The 16806-nt window shown below is 41.4% G+C and overlaps 1 protein-coding gene across 8 annotated transcripts in view; it reads right to left on the bottom strand.

Moving 5' to 3' along the window:
• Positions 1–16806, bottom strand: part of UBR4 (ubiquitin protein ligase E3 component n-recognin 4) — a 178840-nt gene that overhangs the window by 29593 nt on the left and 132441 nt on the right. For all 8 annotated transcript variants that reach the window (XM_060758814.2, XM_060758816.2, XM_067472723.1 and 5 more), the window contains 8 exons: positions 16648–16805; positions 13832–13941; positions 13510–13651; positions 11192–11273; positions 10903–11076; positions 9821–9942; positions 6936–7133; positions 4299–4379 (listed from right to left, as the gene is read on the bottom strand). In XM_060758814.2, the coding sequence (XP_060614797.2) occupies positions 4299–4379; positions 6936–7133; positions 9821–9942; positions 10903–11076; positions 11192–11273; positions 13510–13651; positions 13832–13941; positions 16648–16805 (1067 nt within the window). The remainder of the gene's footprint in view (positions 1–4298; positions 4380–6935; positions 7134–9820; positions 9943–10902; positions 11077–11191; positions 11274–13509; positions 13652–13831; positions 13942–16647; position 16806) is intronic.

Here is a 16806-nt window from a genome sequence, read left to right as displayed (position 1 = left end):
TTATGATCCAGGCTCACTCGCGAAAAGTGAAAATCCGCGAAGTAGGGATGCTATATAAGTACAGTGTTCCCTCTCTTATGGCAAATGTTACGATCCAGGCCCACCCGCGAAAAGTGAAAATCCACAAAGTAGGGATGCTATATATGTACAGTGTTCCCTCACATATCACGAGTGTTACGATCCAGGACACCCGTGAAAAGTGAAAATCCGCAAAGTAGGGATGCTATATATGTACAGTGTTCCCTCACTTATCACGAGTGTTACGTTCCAGACCCACCCACTAAAAGTGAAAATCCGCAAAGTAGGGATGCTATATATGTACAGTGTTCCCTCACTTTTCACGAGTGTTACAATCCAGGCTCACTCGCAAAAAGTGAATATCCGCAAAGTAGGGATGCTATATAAGTACAGTGTTCCCTCACTTTTCACGAGTGTTACAATCCAGGCTCACTCGCAAAAAGTGAAAATCCGCAAAGTAGGGATGCTATATAAGTACAGTGTTCCCTCTTTTATCGCAAATGTTACGATCCAGGCCCACCCGCGAAAAGTGGACATCCGCGAAGTAGGGATGCTATATATGTATATCGTATTCCGAGGGTGAGGCAGAAACGAAGAGAGATATAAAGGCACTAGCTACTTCTACTTTGTTTTGCAATCTCTCTTGATTGGCTGCCTCTCTCCCGAGGGGACGGGTGAACCCCCCCTCCACACTCCATTGTTGCCAGGACGCCGTTCTGGGCAACGGTGGCCATTCAAAAAACCGCGAAACAGCGAGTCCGCGAAAAGCAAACCGCAAAGTATACTGTATATACTTCTACAGAATCGCGTTGGCCTTTTTGGCTGCCGCATGACACTCTCGACTCTCATTCATTCGTTAAGACTCCTAAATCCTTCCTGAGCAGGGCGAGGATCCCACCATTGGGAACCACAACGTCTCTCGTTGCTTCAATCCGCTTTGTCTTTCCGCAATGGCCCCCCGCGGCGCCGATGGCAGGGTGCGCATGTGTTTTTCGGCGCCTCCTTTGAGCCGACCGGGCCCCGAGGGCTTCCCCCGCATCCCCTGCTGACGTTAAGCGCCGCTGATGCCACATTGAGGGCTTAGCCGAAGACGGCGGCATCTTGACAGCCACCGGCTTCTTTTCCTTCTCCCAAAGCGGGGATTTCCCCCCTGGCCCTCCATTCTTCTGCGCTCCGCGTCCGGGGCTTTCAAGCGGCGATTAGGACGGGAACTTCGGGGAGAAGCGGCGCCCGACGCGGCCTCTCCCCGCGGAGAAAGCGGCATCTTTCCGCTGAGCCGCTCTCCTAATTCCCTGTTTTGGGTTGGAAAGCTTATTAAGCTGTCACTCTTCCCTCTCCCGCTTTCTTCCCGCCGGTGGGAGATTTGCCTCCTTCTCCCTCTTTAAAATGCCAATCTCCCGCGTGCGTTTCTCCTTCTCCAAAATGATCATAATAGATCCTGCCTATCCCGCTCGCAAAGTTCGGAAATCGGAAATATTCGGGAGGGAAAGTCACATAGACATCCCTTGTGTAGTGTGGAGCGCTAGCCGCCGAGTCCCCGCAGAGAAAAAGGTAGGTCATAAATAATATAGCTAAATAATAAAATTAATAACAATAAATAAATATTAATAAATAATTAAATAACTAAATAATAAAATAAATAATAATAATAATGTATTAATAAGAAATTAAATAATAACTAAAAAAACCTAAAAAATTAAAATAAAAGTAATAAAATGCACTAATAAATAATTAAATAACTAAATAATAAAATAAATAATAATAATAATGCATTAATAAGAAATTAAATAATAACTAAAAATAACTAAAAAATTAAAATAAAAGTAATAAAATGCACTAATAAATAATTAAATAACTAAATAAAATAAATAATAATAATGCATAAATAAATAATAATGCATTAATAAGAAATTAAATAACAAAATAAAATAAATAATAATAATAATGCATTAATAAATAATAATAATGCATTAATAAGAAATTAAATAATAACTAAAAATAACTAAAAAATTAAAATAAAAGTAATAGAATGCAGTAATAAATAATTAAATAACTAAATAATAAAATAAATAATAATAATAATGCATTAATAAATAATAATAATGCAATAAGAAATTAAATAATAACTAAAAAATAACTAAAAAATTAATATAAAAGTAATAGAATGCAGTAATAAATAATTAAATAACTAAATAATAAAATAAATAATAATAATAATGCATTAATAAATAATAATAATGCATTAATAAGAAATTAAATAATAACTAAAAAAATAACTAAAAAATTAAAATAAAGTAATAAAATGCACTAATAAATAATTAAATAACTAAATAACAAAATAAATAATAATAATAATGCATTAATAAATAATAATAATGCATTAATAAGAAATTAAAAATAACTAAAAAAAACTAAAAAATTAAAATAAAAGTAATAAAATGCACTAATAAATAATTAAATAACTAAATAATACAATAAATAATAATAACTAAATAACTAAACAATAAAATAAATAATAAAAATAAATAAAAATAAATAATAAAATAATAAAATACATAACAATAAATAAATACTAATAAATAATTAAATAACAAAATAATAAAATAAATAAAAATAAAAATAATGCACTAATAAATAATTAAATAACTATAACTAAATAAATTGAAAATGTAGGTCGTAAAGAAAAATAAAAAAATAAAAAATAATGCATTAATAAGTAATTAAATAATAACTAAATAATAACTAAAAAAATAAAAATAAAAATAATTAAAAACGCACTCATAAATAATTAACTAAATAAATAATAAAATAAATAACAATAAATAATAATAATAAATAATTAAATAGCTAAATAATAAAACAAATAATAATAATATAAATAACTCATTAGTAAATAATTAAATAACTAAATAAATAATGTAGTTTGTAAATAAAAATAAAATTAAATAATAATGCATTAATAAGTCATTAAACAATAACTAAAAAATAACTAAAAAAATAAAATAATGCATCAATAAATAATTAAATAACTAACTAAATAAATAGATATTGGGGAATGGAGGTCGGTCTAGATGACCTTTGGGGGTCCATCTTCTATCGTAGATATTGGGGAATGGAGGTCGGCCTAGATGACTAATAAAAAAATAATGCATTAATAAATAATTAAATAACTAAATAATAAAATAAATAGTAATAATAAATAATGCATTAATAAATAATTAAATAACTAATAATAATAATAATAATAATAATAATAATAAATAATGCCAGAAGGGACGGAGAGTTCCATCTATGCTGACGATCGTGCCATCACCACTCAAGCAGGGAGCTTTGAGATGTTAGAACAGAATCTCTCCAGAGCTTTAGGTCCTCTTACTGCATATTTCAGGGAATACCAGCTTGCTCCATCAATGTTTAACATTGACACAAATGACCAGCCACCACCAGGAGGGACAGAGAGTTTCATCTATGCTGACGATCCTGCCATCACCGCCCAAGCAGAGAGCTTTGAAATGGTTGAACAGAAGCTCTCTGAAGCTTTATGTGCTCTTACTGCCTATTACAGCTTGCACCATCAATGCTTAACATTTACACAAATGACCAGCCACTGCCAGAAGGGACAGAGAGTTTCATCTATGCTGACGATCATGCCATCACCGCTCAAGGAGTAAGCTTTAAAATAATTGAACAGAAGCTCGCACTTCCAAATACCTGGGAGTCACTCTGAGTTACAAGAAGCACTGCTTGACTATCAAGCAAAAAGTGGGTCATACGAAATCTGACTGGCACAACTTGGGAATCACAACCAGACACAGCGAAGACACCTCCCCTTGCGCTTTGCTACTCTGCTGTTGAGTACGCACACCCAGTGTGGAGCACATCCCACCTTGTTAAAACAGTGGGTGTGGCTCTTAATGAGACATGCGGCATTCTAAGATCTGCAGATACTCGTAGGAACACCTCAGCAAGCAAGAGTCCAAAAGTGGCAGGCGAAAACCCAGAACCTCAAATTAAAAGGGGAATAAACCCTCTGATCGCATTCGAAACGTCGGCGGGATGAAGCAACCCAATTACGAGGAGAGAAGACACGGAATTGGCTCTGAAAAAGGCTCAAAGCAATGCCGAGGCCTCGGGAGGCCGGCGAAAGGGATCCCGTGACGTCGGCATCCCATGACGCCCGGCATTGAGAGGCGACGGAGCGGAAAGCGCTGACAATAGCCAGCCGGGTGCCAGGGAGCGCGTCACCGGCATCGTCAGCATCGTCGTAGCCGTGCTCTTACCTCGTTGGTGGGGCACCAGACCTTCTTGTAGACTTCGGCCACGGGGAGGTCGAGGCTGATGATCTTGTTGTTCACCAGGAGCTGGAACAGCGGGGAGAGAGGGTGAGTGCCGTGCGAAAAGACGAGCCAAAGCAAAACAAGAGCTCGGAGCGTACTCGCTCGTTCGGGACCAAAGGGCCAAAAGGGCACGAAACCACCTCCCGCTGAGCCGCGTGTTTGGAAACCTCCCGTTATGCGTCACGGACACCGCGATGGCTTCAAGGCAATGGAAAATTACAACTCCCAGAATCCCCTTCCAATGCGGGAGAGGTAGTACTCGTCGACGTGGAAATTCAGGAAGGGAGCGTCAAACTCAAGGACCTTCCAGGAGACAAATCAACTACCGAAGACCACAGGTTGGCTTCCGGGTTGAAAATAAACACCTCCCAATCAGAAGGTGCCTCCAGGCAACAGAGGCCAGGCTACTTCTATGCAGAGACCCTCCCTGATTGACTTTGCAAGCTTCGTGGCTACTCATTGCTAATTAAGCTTGCTCACTGCAAGTGTGAGTGTTGCAATTGACACCTCCCAAACAGAGGGTGCCTCCAGGCAACAGTGGCCAGGCTACTTCTATGCAGAGACCCTCCCTGATTGACTTTGAAAACTTCATGGCTACTCATTACTAATTAAGCTTACTCACTGCAAGTGTGAGTGTTGCAATTGACACCTCCCAAACAGAGGGTGCCTCCAGGCAACAGTGGCCAGGCTACTTCTATGCAGAGACCCTCCCTGATTGTCTTTGTAAACTTCCTGATTGACTTTGCAAACTTCATGGCTACTCATTGCTAATTAAGCTTGCTCACTGCAAGTGTGAGTGTTGCAATTGACACCTCCCAAACAGAGGGTGCCTCCAGGCAACAGTGGCCAGGCTACTTCTATGCAGAGACCCTCCCTGATTGTCTTTCTAAACTCCCTGATTGACGTTGCAAACTTCATGGCTACTCATTACTAATTAAGCTTGCTCACTGCAAGTGTGAGCGTTGCAATTGACATCTCCGAAACAGAGGGTGCCTCCAGGCTACCTCTATGCAGAGACCCTCCCTGATTGACTTTGCAAGCTTCGTGGCTACTCATTGCTAATTAAGCTTGCTCACTGCAAGTGTGAGCGTTGCAATTGAAACCTCCCAAACAGAGGGTGCCTCCAGGCTACCTCTATGCAGAGACCCTCCCTGATTGAATTTGCAAACTTCATGGCTACTCATTGCTTATTAAGCTTGCTCACTGCAAGTGTGAGCGTTGCAATTGATACCTCCTAAACAGAGGGTGCCTCCAAGCAAAAACAGCCGGGCTACCTCCATGCAGGGACCCCCCCTGATTGAGTTTGCAACTCCAAGACGATACTCAATGCTAATCAAGTTCACTCACTGCAAGTCTGAATGTTGCAAATGACACCTCCAAAACAGAGGGTGCCTGAGGCCACAGAGGTCAAACTACCTCTATGCAAAGACCCTCCCTGACTGACTTTGACTCTATGCAGAGGCCCTTCCTGATTGACTTTGACTCTGCAGAGACCCTTCCTAATTGACTTTGCAGCTTCGTGGCTACTCAATGCTAATCAAGCTTGCTCACTGCAAGTGTGAATGTGGCAGTTAACATCTCCCAAACAGAAGATGCCTCCAGGCCACAGAGGCCAGGCTACCTCTATGCAGAGACCCTCCCTGATTGACTTTGCAGCTGCAAGACGATACTCAATGCTAATCAAGTTCACTCATTGCAAGTGTGAGCGTTGCAATTGACACCTCCCAATTAGAGGGTGCCTCCAGGCAACAGAGGCCAGGCTACCTCTATGCAGAGACCCTCCCTGATTGACTTTGCAAACTTCATGGCTACTCATTGCTAATCAAGATTGCTCACTGCAAGTGTGAATGTGGCAATTAATACCTCGCAAATAGAGGGTGTCTCCAGGCAAAAACAGCCAGGCTACCTCCCTGATTGAGTCTATGCAGTGATTCTCCCTGATTGATTTTGACTCTATGTAGAGATCCTCCCTGATTGACTCTGTAGCTTCATGGCTACTCAATGCTAATCAAGCTTGCTCACTGCAAGTGTGAATGTGGCAATTAACACCTCCCAAACACAAGGTGCCTCCAGGCAACAGAGGCCAGGCTACCTCTATGCAGAGACCCTCCCTGATTGACATTGCTGCTGCAAGACAATACTCAATGCTAATCAAGTTCACTCACTGCAAGTCTGAATGTTGCAATTGACACCTCTGAAACAGAGGGTGCCTCCAGGCAACAACTGCCAGGCTACCTATTTATGCAGATACCCTTCCTGATTGACTTTCTAAGCTTCGTGGCTCCTCAATGCCGTTCCAGCTCGCTCATCGCCACATTCAGGGTTCTTTCTCCTGCCCTGGACATTATTCCACAAATACATAAACACTCCACTTGGTTCGCTGTCAACAGAACCTCTGCAGATGCCATTAGCCACAAATGCAGGTGAAATGTCAGGAGAGAATGCTGCTAGAACACATTGGAAATACAGCCTGAAAACCACACAACATGCCACTGATTCCAACAGGGAAAGCCTTCAGCAATACAATAATAATAATAATAATAATAATAATAATAATAATAGGAATGAGGGGGTGCTGACCTCCATGCCACTGTCGTCCTCGAGCAGGGCCACCAGGTCGCAGTCCTGGCAGATCTTGTTCTTGATGTCACGCATGAGGGGCCCGATCCCGGGCTCGTTGCTGCTGTAGGGGTTCCCGGGCATGCGGCCCTGGAGGAAGTCCTCCTGCTGGGGGTCCTTCTCCAGCGTCACAAAGAACTCCGTCACCTCGTTCTCCTCCTGAAAGGGTCAAGGGGTCATTTAGTCTGACCCCCTCTTTCTATCATTCGATCCCTCCCGTCACAATCAAAACCACCAAAGCAGACTCTCCAGAAGTTCCACTAAAGAAGGTCATCTAGGCTGACCTCTTTCTATCACGGGCACCATTCGATCGCTACCGACAGATGGCCACCCAGCCTCGGTTTCCAAATATCCAAAGGAGACTAAAAAAGAAAGGTCATCTAGACTGACCTCTTTCTATCACTCACACGCCATTCGATCCTTCCCAACCGATGGCCACCCAGCCGCCATTTCAAAATCACCAAAGGTCCTCCCAAAGGTCATCTAGACTGACCTCTTTCTATCACTCACACGCCATTCGATCCTTCCCGACAGAGGGCCACCCAGCCACCATTTCAAAATCACCAAAGGACCTCCCAAAGGTCATCTAGACTGACCTCTTTCTATCAGTCACACACCACTCGTTCCTTCCCAACAGATGGCCACCCAGCCGCCATTTCAAAATCACCAAAGGTCATCTAAACTGCCCTATTTCTATCACTCCCATGCCATTCGATCCTTCCCAATAGATGGCCAGCCAGCCGCCATTTCAAAATCACCAAAAGCCCTCCCAAAGGTAATCTAGACCGACCTCTTTCTATCACTCCCATGCCATTCGATCCTTCCCAACAGATGGCCACCCAGCCGCCATTTCAAAATCACCAAAGGTCATCTAGACTGACCTCTTTCTATCACTCACACACCATTCGATCCTTCCCAATAGATGGCCACCCAGCCGCCATTTCAAAATCACCAAAGGTCATCTAGACTGACCTCTTTCTATCACTCACACGCCATTCGATCCTTCCCGACAGAGGGCCACCCAGCCGCCATTTCAAAATCACCAAAGGTCATCTAGACTGACTTCTTACTATCACTCACACACCATTCGATCCTTCCCAATAGATGGCCACCCAGCTGCCATTTCAAAATCACCAAAAGCCCTCCCAAAGGTCATCTAGACTGACCTCTTTCTATCACTTACACACTATTTGATCCTTCCCAACAGATGGCCACCCAACCGCCATTTCAAAATCACCCAAGGAGACACCCAAGAAGTTCCACTAAAAAAAGGCCATCCAGACTGACCCTTCCCGACAGATGGCCATCCAATCTCTCTTTCAAAATAGCCAAAGATGGAGGCACCCCAAAAATATGCCACTGGAGGTCATCTAGACTGACCTCTTTCAATATCACAGACACCATTTGATCTCTCCCGACAGATGGCCATCCAGCCTGTTTCAAAATAACGAGAGGAGACTCCCGAGAAGTTCCACTAAAGAAGGTGCTCCTAAAGGTCAACTAGACTGACCTCTTTCTATACCGCAAGCACCATTCAATCCCTCCTGACAGACGGCCCTCCTGCCTCCGTTTCAAAAATATCCAAAGGAGGAGACTACAATCCACTAAAAAAGAAAGGCACTCCCAAAGATAATTTAGACCGACCTCTTTCTACCACTCACACACCCTTCAATCCCTCCTGACAGACGTTCATCCAGCCTCTGCTTGAAAACCTCCATAGGAGGAGACCCCAGTGCATTCCCTGGCAGTCTGTATCCCAACGCCATTGCAACAGAGCCCACAAAAGTCATATATAGCCTGACACTTTTCTATTATTCAGACACCATTCGATCCCTCCCGACAGATGTCCATCCAGCCTCCGTTTGAAAACGTCCATATGAGGAGACTTGCTTTCCCTGGAAGTCTAAATTCCTATATGATTGCAACAGAGCTCACAAAAGTCACATAGTCTGATCCCTTTCTGTCATTCAGACACCATTCAATCCCTCCTGATAGATGTCCATCCAGCCTCTACTTGACAACATCCATGGGAGGAGACTCCAATACATTCCCTGGCAATATATATTCCAATGCGACCGCAACGGAGCCTGCAAAAGTCATACAGTCTGACCTCTTCTGTCACTGAGGCACCATTTGATCCCTCCTGATAGATGTCCATTCAGCCTCTGTTTGAAAACCTCCATAAGGGAAAACTCCGATGCATTCCCTGGCAATCTCTATTCCAATGTGATTGCAACAGAGCCCGCTAAAGTCATATTAATCTGGCCCTTTTCTGTCATTCAGACACCATTCGATCCCTCCCGACAGATGTCCATCCAACCTTTACTTAACGACCCCCATAGGAGACTCTGATGCATTCCCTGGCAGTGACTGCAATGGAGCCCGCAAAAGTCCTACAGTCCGACCCCTTTCTCTCATTGAGACACCATTTGATCCCTCCCAACAGATGTCAATCCAGCCTCTACTTGACAACATCCATGGGAGGAGACTCCCAATGTATTCCCTGGCAATCTATACTCCAATGTGATTGAAATGGAGTCCATAAAAGTCATACAGTCCAACCCCTTTCTGTCATTGAGACACCATTCGATCCCTCCCAACAGATGTCAATCCAGCCTCTGCTTGACAACATCCATGGGAGGAGACTCCGATGCATTCCCTGACAATCTATATTCCAATGTGATTGCCAGGAAGCTCGCAAAATACATAGTCTGACCCTTTTCTATCGTTCAGGCACCATTCGATCTGTCCCGAAAGACTTTGATCTATTCCCATATCCCATTCCTGTCCCCAAGTCCCCTTCGACGAGTCCTGTGGGGAGCTGGGAGAAAGCCGGCGCCCCTCACCGGGTAGATAATGCTGCAGAGGCGCTCAAAGATGAAGACGGGCGTCCGGTAGTCATCCAGGCTGTAGCGCTTGGCCGTCTCGATGCACACGGCCATGAAGGCCTTGGTCTCCGACTCGGTGCCTGGGCAGAGAGGGAAGGGAAGAGCATGAGGAGGCCTCGGGATCCTGAGGGAAACAAGGTTCTGCAGAGGTTTCAAGGCCTGAGTTAAATGATCAAGTTCCTGCTGACTCTCCGGGGTTTCGAAATTTGGATGTTAGTGCTATTCACCACAATGAGACTAAGGATTCTGGGATAGTTAGCCAGAAGGCCAAAGATGCTTTTGTGCAGGCGGACAAGGAGGTTGAGGGAACTTTTGAGCAGTCAAGGTCGGAAAGTAGCCCCTCCCACTCTCAAAGGGAGAGTGGGCGGGGCTATTGCCGAAATATATACTCTCAAGGGGAGAGTGGGCGGGGCTACCGCCTAAATATATATTCTCAAGGAGAGAGTGGGCGGGGCTACCACCTAAATATATACTCTCAAGGGGAGCATATATTTATACTCTCAAGGGGAGAGTGGGCGGGGTTACCACCTAAGTATATACTCTCAAGGGGAGAGTGGGCGGGGCAACCACCTAAGTATATACTCTCAAGGGGAGAGTGGGCGGGGCAACCACCTAAGTATATACTCTCAAGGAGAGAGTGGGTGGGGCTACCGCCTAAGTATATACTCTCAAGAGGAGAGTGGGCGGGGCTACTGCCTAAATATATACTCTCAAGGGGAGAGTGGGCGGGGCTACTGCCTAAATATATACTCTCAAGAGGAGAGTGGGCGGGACTACTGCCTAAATATATACTCTCAAGGGGAGAGTGGGCGGGGCTACTGCCTAAGTATATACTCTCAAGGGGAGAGTGGGCGGGGCTACCGCCTAAATATATACTCTCAAGAGGAGAATGGGCGGGGCTACTGCCTAAATATATACTCTCAAGGGGAGCATATTTTTATACTTTCAAGAGGAGAATGGGTGGGGCTCCCGCCTAAATATATACTCTCAAGGGGAGAGTGGGCGGGGCTGCCCCCTAAAAGTGTCTAATAATGTCCTACCAGTGGTCATGTCCTCCAGCATCTCGAGCAGCATGTCCTGGGTCTCGTCGATCAGCTTAGTCCGCTGGACCACCAGCTTGCGGAGGCAGAGGTAGCCGTTGAGGACGGTCCCCACCAGCCGGCTCTTGAAGTGGCGCTTGATGGACTCCACCTCCACGAAGGAGGAGAGCAGCCCTGCGCAGGAGACACCCAAGGAGGGGCGGCCTCAGTCGGGTCACTATTCGATCCCTCCCAACAGATGTCCACCCAGCTTCTGTTTCCAAACGCAAGGAAGGGTGTCGGGACGCACCTGTGATGCTCTTCAAGGCGTAGCCCTGCTGCAGGTCGGTGCTGAGCGTGGCCTCCTCCAGGGCCAGCAGGCGTGCAATCTCCTACACAAAGAAAGGCCGTGAAGGAGAAGAGCACAAGGCAAGGAAGCGCAACGAAAGAGCTCCCAGAATCCCTCACCCTTGGACAAGCTGGGAGTTGGAGGCCCAAACACCTGGAAGGCCACCGGTTTGACACCTCTGCTTATTGCAGAGTCAAGACAACAGCAAGTGAGAGGAACATTATATTATATATTATTATATTATCATTATATTACTATTGTTATATATTTTATATGATTCACATTATTATTACATATTCTTCAATTACTATTATTATATCATTATATTACACTGTACATTATACTATTATATATTATAATATTATATTACAATTTGTTATTATGTTACTATTATATATTAAATATCCTTAGCATATATAATATAATATAATTGTATTGCTATTATATATTAAATATTATTATATTATTATATTATTCTTCAATTAGTATTATTATATTATTATAGCATTATATTACACTATACATTATAGTATATTATACTATATTATATTATAAAGTGTTATTATGTAACTTATATATAAAATATTCTTAATATATATAATATGTTATAATATAATTGTATTGCTATTATATATTAAATATTACGTTATTATATATTCAATTACTATTATATTATTATATCATTATATTATACTATACACTATTATATATTATAATTTGTTATTATGTTACTATTATTATATATTAAATATCCTTAGCATATACTATTATTATTATATCATTATATTATTCTATTATTATATATTATATTATGAGGTGTTATATTCCTTTTACATGTTATTAATTGTTGTATTACTATTATTATACTTTATGTTATTATATTATTATTATATATTAAATATTATTAGTAGTATGATATTATATATAATATAAATATAATATTATGTTATATTCCTATTATTATATGTTAAATATTATTAGTATTATATATTATACTATTGTATTGCTATTATATATTAAATATTATATTATTATATATTCTTTAATTACTATTATTATATTATTATATCATTATATTATACTATACATTATACTATTATATAGTATAATATTATATTATAATTTGTTATTGTTACTATTATTATATATTAAATATCCTCAGTATATATAATATAATATAATATAATATAATATAATATAATTGTATTGCTATTATATATTAAATATTATTATATTATTATATATCCTTCAATACTATTATTACATATTATATCATAATGTGTTGTTATATTTCTATTACATGTTAATTATTATTATTGTATTACTATTATTATATATTAAATATTATTAGTAGTATGATATTGTATATAATATTATATGTTATACTACTATTATATGTCAAATATTATTAGTATTATATATTATATTATACTATTGTATTGCTATTATATATTAAATATTATTATATTATTATTATATTGTTATTGTATTAGAATTATATAACATTATTATATAATAATATTATATAATAATATAATATAATAATATAATATGTCCGTATTTGTTGTGAACTGCTGTGAGTCGCCTTCGGGCTGAGAACAGCCGTATATAAGTAAGGTAAATAAATAAATAAATAAATAGGTAAAAAAGGTAGTCCCCTGACATTAAGTCCAGTCATGTCTGACTCTGGGGTGTGGCGCTCATCTCCATTTCTAAGCCGAAGAGCCGGCGCTGTCCGTAGACACCTCCAAGGTCATGTGGCCGGCATGACTGCATGGAGTGCCCTTACCTTCCCGCCGGAGCGGTACCTATTCATCTACTCACATTTGCATGTTTTCGAACTGCTAGGTTGGCAGAAGCTAGGGCTGACAGCGGAAGCTCACGCCGCTCCCCGGAATCGAACCTGCGACCTTTCGATCAACAAGCTCAGCAGCTCAGCGCTTTAACCCACTGCGCCACCGGGGGGCCTCATAACATTATTACATATTATTATAAAATTATTTTGTATATAATACATATTAATATATATATTTATGGCTGCAGTTAAACTTTCAAAATGTCCCTGTTCCAACTTACATACAAATCCAACGTACAGAACCGATCATGTTCATAACTTGGGGGAACGGCCTTGTATTCATATCTCCATCGCTATTGGACCGGGATGGGGAACCTGTGGCCTTCCAGACGTTTGTGGACTGTCACCTACAGCATCCCACCCCACTGTTAATAGGGGACGATGGTTCCTGCGTCCACCTTGATCCCAGGGAGCCAATACCTACCTTGGTGATGAGGTTTCCGACATAGGGCAGGACCCCTCGGGCGGCCAGGTAGACCTTCCAGCGGGCCGGCTTGATCAGCTTCTGGTAGAGAGCCAGGTACTCAGCCGCGCACTCGCCTGCTACGCTCAGCTCGTCCAGGTAACTGCCAGGTAGAATAGAATATGATCCGTTTATTGTCACTGTACATTGCGCAACACAATTCAATGCGTTTCCCAGCACACATCGGCAACACCGTCAGAGCAGAAGTCACGGAGAAGGCCAGACATGTGGGATCCATGCCTATCTCTGGTATGATAACAAAGCCCGAGGGAACGCTGCTCACCTGGTCAGGAGGTCGAGGACTTGCTGCTTGCGGCTGGGGAGGGTGGCCAGGGCTTCCACGATGGTGCAGGCCGCCTGCCGGGCCGCCTGGGTCGCCGGGGTAAACAAGACCTGTTTTGGGGGCCGGGAAGAGAGAGGAACACATCAGCTGCGCCCGTATCTCGGGAAGTCTGACTTGGCCACGGTGGTACACGCTCTTGTCACATCCTGCCTGGACTACTGCAACGCTCTCTACGTGGGGCTGCCCTTGAAGACGGCCCGGAAGCTTCAGCTGGTTCAGCGCGCGGCAGCCATGTTACTAACTGGAGCGGGTGGCAGGGAGCACACAACGCCCTTGTTGTCCCAGCTCCACTGGCTGCCGATTTGCTACCGGACCCAATTCAAGGTGCTGGTTTTGGCCTACAAAGCCCTAAACGGTTCCGGCCCAAAATACCTTTCTGACCGCATCTTGGCCTACGAGCCCACGAGGACCTTGAGATCGTCTGGGGAGGCCCTTCTCTCAATCCCGCCTGCCTCACAGGCACGGCTGGCGGGGACGAGGGAGAGGGCCTTCTCGGTGGTGGCCCCCCGGCTGTGGAACACTCTCCCTGCACACATCAGACAGGCGCCTTCCCTCATGTCCTTTCGAAAAAGCCTTAAGACATGGCTGTTCGAGAGGGCATTTAATTGAGTGCTAAACAATACGGTAATGAGAACTGGAATGGAACAAGGAATATGAGACTGGCTATGATTCCACTAAGAGACGAAGCGGATGTTTAGTGTAGTCTGTAATTGTTGTATAGTTTATATGTTGTTGAAACTGGCTTTTTTGTAATTGTCTTTTATGTGTACTGTACACCGCCATGAGTCGCCCTTATGGGCTGAGAATGGCGGTTAATAAGTGCATCAAATAAATAAATAAATAAATAAATAGGGAAGGACAACACAAGGAAGTGAGTTACGTCATTTGGGACAAGGCGAGACCTGAGAAATAAAATCATTATTATATTATATAATTATTATATTGTTATATATTTTAATTTATATTATCATCATCAATTTCTCCTTCACATTATTATAATATATATTTCATTTTTATTATAATTATAATGTTACGATTATCATTTCTTCTGCACATTACTTTCTCCTTTATGTTATTATATTTTACTTATTTATTTATTATATTATCATCATGATTATCATTTCTTCTGCATATTACTATTTTTCTGCATACAACGCGTGGCGGTCCACTGCCATGCATTGCTGTGGCCCAATCTGTGTATATGTATATATGTCTGTATATATGTCTGTTTGCATGTATATATGTGGTTTTGCACATGTGTTGTATTTTTTTTATTTTTTGGCTTTTCAAGTCCCTTCTGATGTGTTTTTCAATGTTTTTATGAGTGATGGTCACTCCTTGTCCTGATAGGTGTCCAAATTTGGTGTCAATTCAGGGGTTTTTGAGTTCTGTTGATCCCATAAATGAACATTACATTTATGTAGGTAAACCCTTTCGACCAATCCGCCACAGCTCTTATTTTTCAGGGTTGAACGCTGTAAACATATTGTGCAGTTTTCCTTTCTTTCCTGAAACATTTTGACATTAAGTCCAGTCGTGTCTGACTCTGGGGTGTGGTGCTCATCTCCAGTTCTAAGCCGAAGAGCCAGCGTTGTCTGTAGACACCTCCAAGGTCATGTGGCCGGCATGACTGCATAGAGCACTGTTACCTTCCCGCCGAAGCAGTACCAATTGATCTACTCACATTTGCATGTTTTCGAACTGCTAGGTTGGCAGAAGCTAGGGCTGACAGCGGAAGCTCATGCCGCTCCCCGGAATCGAACCTGCGACCTTTCGATCAACAAGCTCAGCAGCTCAGTGCTTTAACCCACTGCGCCACCGGGGTCCCTTACATTTATGTACGTATATATACACACACACACACACATATATACATATACATATAATATTATGTTTATCATTTCGTCTACACATTATTTTCTACTTTGCACTATTATTATAATATATATTTATTATTATTATACTATGATTATGATTATTTCTGCATATTATTACTATATTTTCCTTTGCATTATTATTTATTATATTTTATGTATTGGTTATATTATGTTTTTATGCTTATCATTTCTTCTGGATATTATTTTCTCCTTCAGATTATTATTATTATTATTATTATTATTATTATTATTATTATAGTATTATTACCATTTCTTCTGGATATTATTTTTTCCTTTGCATCATCATGATTATGATTATGATTATGATTATTTTCACATTGTTATTATTATTACATTATTATTGTTGTTGCTGTTATTTTCATACTATTATTATTGCATTATTGTTGTTGTTTTGTTATTGTTTTTATTATTATTATTATTATTATTATTATTATCATCATTATTATTATTATTATTATTATAGTATTATTACCATTTCTTCTGGATATTATTTTTTCCTTTGCATCATCATGATTATAATTATGATTATGATTATGATTATTTTCACATTGTTATTATTATTACATTATTATTGTTGCTGTTATTTTCATACTATTATTATTGCATTATTGTTGTTGTTTTGTTATTGTTTTTTTTATTATTATTATTATTATTATTATCATTATTATTATTATTATTTTCCCCTTCATCCTAAGTCAACCACCTTTGGTTAGTTCACATTCCCACTCCTTCCCCAAGCTTCAGCCAGCAGATGGAATCCATGAGAGGCTCTCCCTTCCTCCAAACCCACTCTCCCCACTCGCCCTCACCTGTCCCACCTCCCGTCCAACACCTGGGGCACATCTGGGTGCGCTTTACCTGCCGCAGCCAGTTGTTGTGGCCCAGTTTGAGGTCCAGAGGACAGGTACGCTTCCCCCGGCGGCTCATGAACTGCTTCCACTTCCAGGTGTACTTCTCCGTCAGGTAAAGGTGGCGGAGCTCGGCCCGGGTGGGCGACTTCCCGTTGGCCTCGATGCC

Source organism: Anolis sagrei, chromosome 13 (genome assembly GCF_037176765.1).
Source record: "Anolis sagrei isolate rAnoSag1 chromosome 13, rAnoSag1.mat, whole genome shotgun sequence".
Lineage (NCBI taxonomy): Eukaryota > Metazoa > Chordata > Lepidosauria > Squamata > Dactyloidae > Anolis > Anolis sagrei.
Note: the sequence above shows the minus strand (reverse complement) of the source record. Positions and strands in the feature narration are given on the sequence as shown.